This window comes from Episyrphus balteatus, chromosome 1 (assembly GCF_945859705.1).
Source record: "Episyrphus balteatus chromosome 1, idEpiBalt1.1, whole genome shotgun sequence".
Taxonomy (NCBI): domain Eukaryota; kingdom Metazoa; phylum Arthropoda; class Insecta; order Diptera; family Syrphidae; genus Episyrphus; species Episyrphus balteatus.
This window is the reverse complement of record NC_079134.1, coordinates 147,827,985-147,841,393: the sequence shown is the minus strand read 5'-3', so window position 1 is coordinate 147,841,393 and position 13,409 is coordinate 147,827,985. Positions and strand designations below refer to the sequence as shown.

The 13,409-nt window shown below is 29.3% G+C and overlaps 1 protein-coding gene across 2 annotated transcripts in view; it reads left to right on the top strand.

Moving 5' to 3' along the window:
* The window catches only part of LOC129920063 (nuclear pore membrane glycoprotein 210), a 61,398-nt gene extending 52,980 nt beyond the window's left edge, over positions 1–8,418 (top strand). For both annotated transcript variants that reach the window (XM_056001235.1, XM_056001225.1), the window contains 2 exons: positions 7,712–7,873; positions 8,069–8,418. In XM_056001235.1, the coding sequence (XP_055857210.1) occupies positions 7,712–7,873; positions 8,069–8,178 (272 nt within the window). In that variant the 3' untranslated portion in view covers positions 8,179–8,418. The remainder of the gene's footprint in view (positions 1–7,711; positions 7,874–8,068) is intronic.
* Positions 8,419–13,409: the final 4,991 nt, after the last annotated feature.

Sequence of the window (13,409 nt, the reverse complement as noted above, 5' to 3'; positions counted from 1 at the left end):
TTTTTTTCTTTTGGAGCCTTATTTCCTTGGGCCTAATTTCGCCGAGCCTATATGTACATAATATGACAGTGAATTTCGACGAGAAAATTACCGATCCAGTTTTGATGATTTCTGTTCGGTAATTAAAAATACTTTAACCTCTATGGTTTTAAAATTGCCGGCGTTGCCCTTTTGTTTTTTAATACTATAGAAAAAATCAAAAAAATTTGTTTAATTTTCGTGAATTATATGAAATAAGAAGATTATTTAGATTATTTAGGAGCTAGAAGCAATTTTCTCAGAAATCGACTTTAAACGTAAAAAAAATGTATAACAACACAACGGCAACACATACATTATTAATATATGTATACATTTTTAAAAACTCTTCTGGAAAAATTCAAATTTCTTTCACTAAATCACTAAATTGTTATAAATTGTCTTTCTGCTGGTAGTAAATAACGTTTGAGCAGAATAGCAATATAAACAAGAAAAATGACTTAAAACCTAAAAAAAAAAAAAAATGTGTTCGAATTTGTTCCGCTAAATCGAATGATAACAATCGATTTCTCAGGTCTGAAATAGGGGAAAACAGTCAATTGTGCAGATTTTTGAAAAAACTTGCAGTGTATTATTTTATCAGATTTTACTAAAAAAAAACTTTTATTTATGTTCAACATAAAAACCGCTTAATTTTAGAAAATTGTCAATATCTTTTTTTATAATTATATTTTTTCTTACCAAATTTTGACCAAAAATCCAATTTTTATATGTGTATCAAATTTCCTTCAAATCCGTAAAATAGTTCAGATTTTACAGAATTTTTTCCGCTCTCCCATAGAAACCAAACCACTGTGGGGCGTGGAGGTGGGTGGTGGTGGTTGGTTGCTGATGGTAACGGTAACATTGTGGAGGCCAAGAGGTTCATCATGGAAGCCAAATTTCGTAAAACTGTGTCACTTATCTCTGTGATTAATTTCCTTCGGCGACACTCGCTTTATACAAGCTACATTGTATATAGCTAGCTTCTGGGAGTATGAGTGTGTCCCAGTCGTCGTCGTGGTTCTAGGATCCTCCTTTTTGATGGTTGCAGGAGGAGATTAAATTTAAGTTCATTTAATATTTTTGGACTTGCTTGGTGTAGCTGGTAGGTTGGTTGGTTGGTTTGGTAGAGGTAACAGCACCCGGGGAATGCTATTAGAGACAACTTGAAAGGAGTATGAAGTGTGTTTTTGCCCCAACAGCAGCACCATCAACCTTATACCAAATGACACCTCTCCTGCACCAAACATGAGAAGATTTTCTGTGTAAATTTGTCGGCGAGTCAGGAGTTAAGTTTTTGGTGAATAGGTTTTATAGGAGACTGCTTTGGGGTAAGATGGGGCAGGGGGTAAACTCCCTATTTGCATTGTTCCTACTATCTCTTCTTGTAGAATGCGTTGGTATGGTGTTTTTTGCGGGCAAGTTGTACCTCTACTTTTGATATGCTGAAACTCAAAATGAATACTAATTGGTACGGAGACAGATGAGAATGATTGATGAAGTTTTAAGCAAGAAGCGAGAGGTGTTTACTTACAGGAGTTTGTCTTTTCTTTTAACTTTTTTTTTTATTTCTTCATCGTCTTGTTGAAGTTTAAGGTTTTAAGAAGAGTTGTGGGATAAGTCCGATAAGGAATCTTAATCCATCCAGGTTTTCGGATGGATAAACTTTTAACTCAGCAAAAATATAGCAAAGAGAGATACTATTATACCTTCAAAACTCAAAAAACATTTATATTTGAATAAAATTGTGGGTGTAGTTGTAGTTTCCTCATTCTCCTATACAAAACTTACCAAAAAAGGTTATAGGGTTACATTTTGTTGATTTATAGAGATGAAAATTGTGACTTTTTGGCTGGGGTTTGGGGAATCGAGAGAGGTTTGGAATTGATTTCAGGCTTCGTTTGTTTCGGAAATTGCTTTCGATACATCTTCTATTTGAATATTGGCAATATTGAAATTTTAAATTAATTTAAGTTCAAGTGGAAATGTTTTTTTTTTTGTATATCAATCTTCTATGGATTTTGAATTGTTGATGATATGTATTTTAATGCTTTGTGATCGATTTGTATAATGTTTTTGTTATTTGTTTGATTTATTCCGAATTAATTCAACTTTTTGAAAAGGTACACGAGTGGAAGTAAATAAATAGTTTATTATGCAGAAATTGGTGCATTGCATAATGCAAAATGTATAAATTTATGTCAAAATATCAGTTAAGAGTTATAAACTATTCAACTTTATTATTATTCTTGCGAATTAAGAGCAAAACTTTGAAATAATGCAGTTTTTTTTTGCAGTTTTATCCAAAATCGTATGTGGTTTTGACAGCATTTTTAAAAATCATGTTAAAAGCATTTTGTGAGAGAGGTAATACATATTTGGAATATTTATCAGTAAATTGACGAAGATAACTTGCAGCTATTAGTACTAACAAAAGTGTTGTTCGAATAGGTTAGGTGAACTGTTTTTTTTTCTTAGAAACCAAGTCTTGATATTATGACTGTTGAAAACATATTTAAAAATTGGAACTACATCACCATTTTAGGAGAAATATTCCATTTTGTTCCACATACCACACTCATTGAGACCTTTTTAATGATATAGGTGTTAATTTAATAAAAAAAATTTGCCTAAAATGAAGCTGTTTAAAAATTAACTTTTAAAAACTTAAAACCGTTATAAATTGAGAACGAAGCGAAAATAAGAAAATTACATATCCCAAAATTTTTGACTTAGAATTACCTCAGGAACCCATGGTTTTCGTCTATGGCGACGACTGTAGCACATCTTGTAGGGTTCTTTAGAGAGTATAATATAAGACCAAAGTGTCAGTAGTGTTTTTTAGCTTGAATTTTTATATTTTGAATTTCCATATTAATAAAAAGTTCAGCCTAAGTTCTACTATTAGGTCTCCGTTTCGAACATGGTTTTTGTCAAAGAAACAATGATCTGGACCATAGGTACTTCAATTTAAAAGTTGAGATGAACTCAACTCCAAATTCTATTCGCTCAGGCATGATAGTGCGCTTATCAGTTAGATGCTGTCATACCTTTACTAAGCCGCAACATTTTTTGGTCCATGAATACAGACTCTTATTAATATCAAATCCCGAATAGACTGTGAATTTTAATATTTTAGGATTTAGGGAAACACGGTTACTAGACTGATTCAAAAAAAAATTTTTTTTTTTTTGTTCGAAAATATTATTGGAAATTACAAAAAAAAAAAAACACTGTAAAGGTTACAGCCCTTAATATTAATATTAAGTACTGCCGCATCGGAAATTTCTATTTCCCATATGATATACATTAGACTGATTCAAAAAAAAATTTTTTTTTTTTGTTCAAAGCATTGTTGAAAATATTATTGGAAATGACGAAAAAAAAATACTGTAAAAGTTTCAGCCCTTAATGTTAACATTTAGTACCGCCGCATCGCAAATTTCTATTTCCCATACGATTTGTATGGGAAAGATTGTGTATTTGTGTTTAGAATTTTTTATCTTTTTAATGGTTCATCTAAAAGGCTTGGCAAAATCATTTTCTTTTATAAAATTGTCCGCTCTACAAAAAAGCTCTTAATAATTTTTTCGATTAACCCCCGCGTTTCGAAGTTATTCAACTTTAAAATATAAAAAGTAATTTTTTCTCATTTTTTTCCGATTTTTTGACGAAATTATTAGGTTTTTCAAAAAATTTGGCAAAATTTTCGAATATTTGTATTCTATGTTGTGTTTTGGTTTCACAGATCCTTTTATATAACTCTCAAACCCCTAATACTACCATTTTAGATTTCTTCAATAAATTCGAATTATTCATTTTTTCAACTAAAAATTATTTTAATTAATTTTTCGCGTCCGTTTTTTTTAAATTTCATAAATGCAATTTTGTAGAGCGTTCAATTTTATACAAGAAAATGATTTAATCTAGCCTTTTTGATGACCCATTAAAAAGATAAAAAATTCTAAACACAAATTCACAATCTTTCCCATACAAATCGTATGGGAAATAGAAATTTGCGATGCGGCGGTACTAAATGTTAACATTAAGGGCTGAAACTTTTACAGTATTTTTTTTTCGTCATTTCCAACAATATTTTCAACAATGCTTTGAACAAAAGAAAAAAAATTTTTTTTTGAATCAGTCTAATATACATACATGGGAAAGATTGTGTTTTTACCGACTCCCAAAAAGGAGGAGGTATTCAATTCGTCTATATTTTTTTTTTTTTTTATCTTTGTTACCTCATATCTTTGGACTGAGTGAACCAATTTTGATAATTCTTTTTGTATTGGAAAGCTAGTAGCTGCAATGTCCCATTTCAATTTCGTTCAGTTGTAGTCATAGGCACTATTAGAAAAACCATAAAACCCAGTTTTGATCCATGGAAGGGTTTTGTTTTTTGATAAAAAAAATTATTGAGTTTGGAATTTTATAACTTTTTAATGGCTGGACTAAATCATTTTCTTGTATAAAATTGAACGCTCTACAAAAATGCATTTATAAAATTTTGAGAAAACTGATGCGAAAAATTAATACAAATAATTTTTACTTGGAAAAATGAATAATTCGAATTTATTGAAAAATTCTAATTTACAGTATTAGGAGTTTGACAGTTAAATAAAAATATTTTTGAAACCAAAAAACAACATAGAATACAAAAAATTCGAAAATTTTGCCAAATTTTTGGAAAAACCCTAATAATTTCGTCAACAAAATTGAAAAAAAAAAATGAAAAAAAAATTACATTTTATATTTTAAAGTTGAATAACATCGAAACGGGGCGGTTTATCAAAAATATTAACAAAAGCTTTTTTGTAAAGCGTTCAATTTTATACAAGAAAATGATGAAGTCCAGCCTTATTGATGAACTATTAAAAAATTATAAAATTTCAAACTCAAAAACACAATCTTTCCCATGTAAATCATATGGGAAATAGAAATTAGCGATGCGGCAGTACTTAATATTAATATTAAGGGCTGTAACTTTTAGAGGATTTTTTTTTCATCATTTCCAACAATATTTTTGATATAACTATGAACAAAAAACAATATTTTTTTTGAATCAGTCTAATGGTAACATTCTGGCATCTAAAAACAAATGCCAGTGGTCTGGCTATTATATGTATATGTATTGTATAAACAAAAAAAAAAAATAATTAAAAATTACTTTTATTTTAAGTGGAGTGACACCTAAGATACTAAACACCTACAATACTCAAAATTAGTATTTTTGAGAAGTCAGGAGCTTTTTTTATTGTACATACATAGTAGGGTGGGTCAAAAAAATCGAAATTAATTTTTTTGATTTTGTACTCCGAAAAATCGATTGCTAGACACCTCATTTTTACACCGAGCTTTTACTAAAAAAATTAATTTTTTTATTAATTGACTTTTTAGCAAATTTCTTTACATATTCTTGTAGGAAATTGAACGCTCTACAAAAAAGGCCTTATACACTTTTTTTTTATCTAACCGTTTGATAGATATTTAAGGTCCAAAAATCGAGAAAATCTTTAAAAATTCGTTTTTTGTTCTTAATTTTGTAACAAATTGAAAAATTATAATAATCAAACGCTCAAGACATATTCTTGTAGGAAACAGATTGCACCACAAAAAAGGTCTTATTAACTTTTTTCATTAACCTAACCATTCTAAAAATATTCGAGGTCAAAGTTAAAAAAAAAATTTAAAAACAATTTTTACTTTTAAAAATTTTCCAATTTATTGAAAATTTATTATTTTTAAATTAGCAAGATGTATTCTTGTAGGCGGTAAAACGTTCTAAAAAAACTTCCTTCTCATCAAATTGATTGCTTTAACCGTTTAGAAGATATTCGTATCCAATCCAAACCAATGCCCACTGATGTCAATAGTTTTCTTATGACCTGTATGCATTGTGATTTGGATGATTTGGTTTGCCTCTTACCTTGATAGAATAAAATAATGCAGGTGAAAACCTGGAATCCTATATGAATATTACAATTTCGCTTCTCGATTTTTCTTAAAATTTTTGGAAAAAGTACAAAACGTGTTTTTTTTTTCAATTGTAAAATCCACTTCTCATCCGACATATCTTTGATTCTTTATAAAATAATATTTTAAAGTCTGCTCAATATTTCTTGGAAATAACACAAAGAATTTATTTCAAAAGTGCTACAAATATTACGCAAAATTTTTAAATGGAAATTAATTCCCTCAATATTTTTTTTTCAGATTAAGTCTTGTCTTGAGATATTCAAAGAATTCGAAAATATTTTTTTTAATTCAAGTATCTTCTAGTTACCTAAATGACCTCCCTTGAGAAGAATCTTTATGTAACATACCCTCATCTCTTTTTCTGCTTAGAGATCTCCCTTCGAAGTATATAAATAAGCGAGCAATAAAATTGTTTTATTGCCAACTATAGACCGACAAAAAAAAAACTTGTGTAGTAAAAATATTTACAACCTGTAAATGCAGTTGCATTAAAAAAAAGATTCAAAATCTCTGTGTTAATCGCAAAGTAATTGATAGGGCGATATCGGTGCATTAAATAAACATAAATGTCAGCAAATAAAATGAAGATTGAAAAATATAAAGCATTAGATTGAAGTTCCACTAAAAAACCTAAGAAATTGTAACTCTTCGATAAATTTGGAAAATCGGAACTTTTTCAAATTAATATAAAAAAAAACATACATAAATATTTTGCATACCATTACTGATGGATCAAAAGTAGATACCTCCTTAATAAATTATCTCCATTTTAAAGGTTTTCGATAAAATGCGGAATAATAATTAATAATTTCGTTTATAATTTATCAAAAGTAAATTTCCATTCAATAAATGTGCATAAGTACAAACCAGAGAATATGAAAATTTTTCCCTTCGACCAAACGACTCATCCAAAAAAAAAGGACTCCATTGAAATTTCACAAAAATAGTGCTATGCAAGCACGATTCCATCAATATGTGACCGCATCACTGATTTTTGCATTCTGCCACTGCCAACGACCGACCGCCTTCTATATAAAGAGAGTAATTTAACCTCATTTATGTTGATTCGTTGATTCTTTTGCAAATATAAATGCAATGCTTTTGCATTAAGAGCTTTTCCTTGTTTCTTTTCAATATTTTTTTACTATAAAATTATTCTCTCTACCTCGGGTGTTATCCTTTTGTGGCAACAATAAATATCTTACGTTTAAGTTTGTTAATCCTTTGCAAAAAAAAAAAAAAAAAAAAATGAGGAAAAAAAGGACCCACCGAAAAGTGATGATATTGACTCAGCCATTTGCTATCCTTTTATTATTTATTTGAGTGTATAAATAATTTATTAATGCAATTTTCTCCTTTCTCTTTTTTTTTTGTGTTGTGTTTTACTAACCACCACCGCACTTAACTGTTATTCTTTAGCCACCCCCAACCCCTCTCTTTCATCGTTCAAGTCTTATCTGTAAATTCCAGAATTTTAATCTTGATAACTACCAACCAGGACCCAGGACCATAACCAGCGCCCAAAAGCCCACGGATAATTTTGAAAACTGTTAACAATACCAAAAAAAAAAAAATATATATATATCCTTCTTCTTGTTGGTATCCTCGCTCGCGCATCGTGCTTATTAATTGTCGACCATTTAAAATAATTGAATGAAATTAATTTCGCCTGAATAATTTAATAAAATTAACTTTGGTGTTTCATTTTCAGTGTTTTCAACTTCTGCAAAGAATAAATCTCTGAATAGTAGCAGCAGTCCAATGATGACCGGCGGCAGTGGCGCAGGAGCAGGAAACAGTCCAGGAGGATCCTTCACTCACAGGACAGCACAAGCAACCGACCAGATTTATCCCAATTTGTCCTCGTACTATGGTAAATAAATTTCATGCTCATGTAATTAACGTAAGGTAATCGTTGTTGTTAATTTTGTACATTTTTGTACACATTAAAAAAAAAAAAAATTATGTCTGTCCTCTTTTTAATTTTCTTATGTCGTAGTTTTTTTTTTTTTTATTATTTTTATGTTGTCAATTTATTTTCATTCTGTTTTTTTTTTTTTGCTTTCAGGTGATTCTCGAAATATCCCTCATGGTTTATCGCCTGGTAATGAATCACCAGTTTATGGAGATACAACATTGATATCACCGCAAAAAAGAATAAATCGACGTTATATTTAGTATATCCCAACAACTTATACATGGACTGTTCTTACAATAAGACTATATAAATGAGCATCTAAATAATTATATTTATGTTCTCCTGGTTGAAAGGGGTGGATTTTGGTGGAGGGTTTGGTTTTTTTTGGGGACCACTTTAAAACTCTTTTAAAAAAACCCTTCAAAGAAGGAGAGCATATTTTTTGTAAATAATTATGATATTAATTTTTTTTCGTCCTAATTTAATTTTTTTGTTTCTTTAATTGATACTCTTTGTGTATTTTCATTTGAATATTAGTTTTTTTTTTTGTTTTTTTTTTTTCTTGACGAACTGTTCATCTCGCCTATATTTTTGTAGATTGAATAATTTTAAGTTATTAAACTAATTAATTTCGTTTCATGTTTCTTTAAGCTAAGTTTAGTGACATTTTTTGTTTAGTGATTAATAAAATAATAAATAAAAAGAAAAAAAATAATAAAATTTAAATTTATAAGAATCAATATTGTTTTAGTTTATTTATTTAAAACATTTTTTTCCATAGAACAGGTTAATTTCTTTTTTTTTTTTGTTTTTTTTGTCAGAAGGTGTAAACTTTTCCACTTTTTTTTTTTTGCAAACATCTTTAATTTTTGATTAAATACGATTTTGAAAATTGTTGTTCTAAAATTCAATTCAATTCAATTGATATGAAAAAGAAGAAAATTAAGTATACAACTTAAATTTCTGACAGGTATGCTTTCAAAACAAATGTTCCTAATTTTCAAATATATTTGAAACTGAACAGGACACGAAATAACTGTTTCGTGAACAAAGTCTGAAAAAGTTAGATCAGTCAGTTGAACGTCAGATGTCAAAATTAAAAAAAAAAAATTGTAAATTTCTAATTAACGAGAAAATCCTTAAACGTAGTTTTGATAAAATCACTTTGAGTATAACGTATTGCAAATTTAATGGAAATCGTTATATCTCCAAATTGATAATAATGGAAATTTTTTTTTTAAGGATGTATTCAAAACCGAAAAAAAAACTAAACTTGGAAATTACAAGAATATGTAGGGGAGAGGTGCGGACAGTGAGACACCCTTTTTTTTAAATTGGTATATCTTAGAATGTTTTCAAGATAGCTTAACAAAACTTTGAAGACAGTTTAAGACACATTTTATCTTAATGTTGCAAAAAAACTTGTAGTTAAAGAATGAATGAGAGCATCACATTGGACTTAAATGTAGAAAAAGTCAAAACGTCTCACTGTTTGCAAGGGGTGCGATCAGTGAGACATTCTTAGGTGAAACAAAAAATTTACGAAAACGTCAAATAATTAGGTAATTGACAAGTATATAAATAATTAATTTATGTTACAGTAGGTGGCCACATGATTATGACCGATGAAAAAATTCACAAATTTTTTACGCTAAAAACTAATTTTATTTCATTTTTTCTGTACAGTAATTATTATTACGGCTTTCTACTGTAACGCTAGAGTGTCACGTACTACCTAAGTAAGAAAAATTAAAGAATAATTAGGCTTGGTAATTTTCCAGGGATGAATTCCACAAATAACGCTCTTTGGGGGTTCTTAGCGAAATGCTGCAGAAAACCTCATACCAACTGGTGGAAAAGCTTAGAGGTGAGTGGCTGAATCATTACAAGCACGGAACAACAACTCATTCAGGTAAAAATAGAGTTCCCGAAAGAATACAGGCAGTTTTGCAACAAAAGAAAAACACACGAAATACTGAAAAAAATGGTGGTCTCCTCTATCGTCATAAATTTTTTTGACTTTGCTTCTTTAAACAAAAAATTTGTATTGGCATAATGTTTTATACAACTGTACATTATGCCAATACAAATTTTTTGTTTAAAGAAGCAAAGTCAAAAAAATTTATGACGATAGAGGAGACCACCATTTTTTTCAGTATTTCGTGTGTTTTTCTTTTGTTGCAAAACTGCCTGTATTCTTTCGGGAACTCTATTTTTACCTGAATAAGTTGTTGTTCCGTGCTTGTAATGATTCAGCCACTCACCTCTAAGCTTTTCCACCAGTTGGTATGAGGTTTTCTGCAGCATTTCGCTAAGAACCACCAAAAAGCGTTATTTGTGGAATTCATCCCTGGAAAATTACCAAGCCTGTTTATTCTTTAATTTTTCTTACTTAGGAAGTACGTGACACTCTAGCGTTACAGTAGAAAGCCGTAATAATAATCACTGTACAGAAAAAATAAAATAAAATTAGTTTTTAGCGTAAAAAATTTGTGATAATTTTCATCGGTCATAATCATGTGGCCACCTACTGTACTTTACCCCATTTTTTCAAATAAAAATAACAAAAAGCCCAAAAAAAAACCAAAGAAAAACACTTCGAAATCATATTAAACATTCTAAAATAATAGATTTTTTAAAAACTATATGTCTCACTATTTGCTTTTTAAAAATGTCTCACTGTTTACTTTTTGTCATTTTTCGGAAAAATATAAAATTATAAAAAACGAGAAGGAATTCTAATTACATGATCTTTTTTTATGAAAGAACATATAAATATAATACATATGTAAAAAAAGTTCTCTCCACTAACCAGATTTTTTTGTGTTATACACTCTTTTTATAACACTTAAAAAACTACTTTCACCTGATTTTGTGTGATATTTTACGGTATAGGGAAATGGACAGCTTTAATTAAGTCGGGACAAAATTAAAAGACGCAGACGGGGAAATAAACGTTTTGACCCAAACTAGCGTTACTGTGCTTATTTTCAGAAAAGAGAAAAATGGATTGTCTCACTGTTTGCACTGTCTCACTGTCCGCACCTTTCCCCTATGTATATCTGTTCCCAATTATTCCCTCGATTTTTGGTACACAAAACCAAATACTCGCTCTTTATTATGGAATTGAGAGTTATCTGATGATAGCCACTATGCTACATCAATGGTAGAAAAACCGCTCGTTTTTTCTTGGTTATTTTTTCTATTTTATTTTATTTTGGCTTTTTGTCGAAACAAATGTAACTCGCAAAAATTTCATACTTTTGCAAAATTGACATTTATATTTTATATTAACAATAAACATATTTTCAATAAATAAACAATTTTCATTATCTGGTCAGGCTTCAGGGGCTTACAATTTGCTATCAACTTTTAAATCTTAATTTTGCGCGCGGTCACTGTGGCGTATGTTCAACATTTTTTTTTCTTGTTTAAATTTATTTTTAATTTCACTGACCGAATATTGAAACTAGTTACCTAACCTTTCTTGCTTCTATTGTTAAATATTATATATATTTTTTTTCAAAGTTTCACATATAAGATGCTTCCGTTAGTCAGCGGCAGATCAGAGGTAAAATTTAAAATCTTTTGAATAGGTCCAGACAATTGAACTTTACTGCGTGGTAAATTTTGTCACAACATCATCATCAAGTGTCAGTTACAAAATTGAATATCTCTTTTTTAATAGATTCAAAAATTACAATTGAAGTAATCGTTTAAATGTAACAATTTAACAAGAAGAAGAAAATTCCCTATAACAAAAGTAAAATATTCTATTGTCTTATCCCTCTACAATTAACTTTTTAATTTCAACACACAATTTTACTACCAACTTAAAATACCAAACGAGTATAACTTCATTCTTTTTCCAAAAGAGCAAAAGGTTGAAAGTTGAATGTAGAATAAATATACAACAATTCACTCGACTGGAAAGATAATTTAACGCTTGCGAACAGAAAATGTACATTTTCATTAATTCCAATATTCTGCACTCGGAAGTGTGTTCTCGAGTTGAGTTAATGTTTTTTTTTTTTTTTTTGTTGCTGTTTGTTTCCGAGATATTATTTATGACATCCAAAGTGTTCGAAACAGTAATTTTCTAGACTAAAATGGAACGCGGGAGTTGTAAAATGGGAGAGGTTAAAAAAGGGAACGCGTTCTCCTTGTCTGTACTAAAAAGTAGGATTTTTGTTGTTTTAAATTTTTGATTTATTGCAATTAAAACTCAATCAGAAGAATTTTTTTTTCTTTTCTTTTCTTCTGTTTTGTTTTGATTTTTTTTTTTGTTTTTGTTTATTTAAGAAGGAAACAAATAGACAAACTGATAAGTTATCATTTTTGTTTCTCGACAGCATTTGGATTATGGTTATGGAAGACGAAGAAGACGATGAGCAGTCATTTCGAATGATGTCAATTACAACGGTCACTGAGTTTTTTGTTTTCCTCTTCTCAACAAAAAAAAAAAAAATACAAAAATCCTAGATCCTTCCATCTTTCTTCATCCTTATTCCATTTAACTTCAATTTCTTACTTCTAATTCTTATGATTTTCTTCTTATTTTTGCTTATATTCATTTTTATATATATATATATAATTGCGTAGGTATACAGTTTTTTCGTAGTAATTGTTAGATTTTATGTGTCACTTGAGAGAATTACAGTGATTGGGGATAAATTATTCGGGCGAATACTGCGAATCGGATGAATCTATTGCTTCAAATGCTGCTCCAAAAACTCATCCACTGGAAAATAATCGTATTGTTATGTGAGTTATTTATGTTTTCAGGGATTACCAGGACGAATGAAATGAAATGAAATGAAGAAAAAAAAATAAGAAGTAGAAGAGTGTACTAGTCCAGGATTTAACTGTATATAATATTTAGTCCTGAAATTGCTATCTGTGTTACATTGTGTGTGTTTGTGTATATTTTATAAAAGTAAATTTGCTGAATGTAATAGGACAAGTCGACTGAAATGGGATCATATCCATTGATGGCAATAGGATGTGAAAAGTATTTTTAATTAAGTCAATCCTGTGGACCAGTCAGCAGAAGCAAGGACTATCCAGCAAATCCAGACTATACAAAAAGAATTATCAATGAGATATTATAATGTTTATGTGCGAATGTGGGTCCTTCGAGAGAGCTTCTTCAGAGAAGATATTGTTAATTTAAATTGATGTCTCGTCGATTGTTTTCTTTGTGTTGTTTTGTAACAAGGAGCTTGTTTTTTTTTCTTTGTCTATGGGTTGAAGACAGTCGTGCCTTTTAACTAGAATTATTTAAGTTAACAAAAGGACAAAAAGTCTCGAAACAAGTTTTGAATTCAAGACAGGATTTCATAGTAAGCCAGTACTTTGCGTTTGAGGACAAAAAATTAGAAATCTGTTTTTTTTTTTAGGTTTTCGAAAAATCTTGCCGAAAAAATGCATATTAAAAAATTTCTTAAAAATTCATCGAGTGAGACATCGAAAGAAAAATTTTTTTAAATGC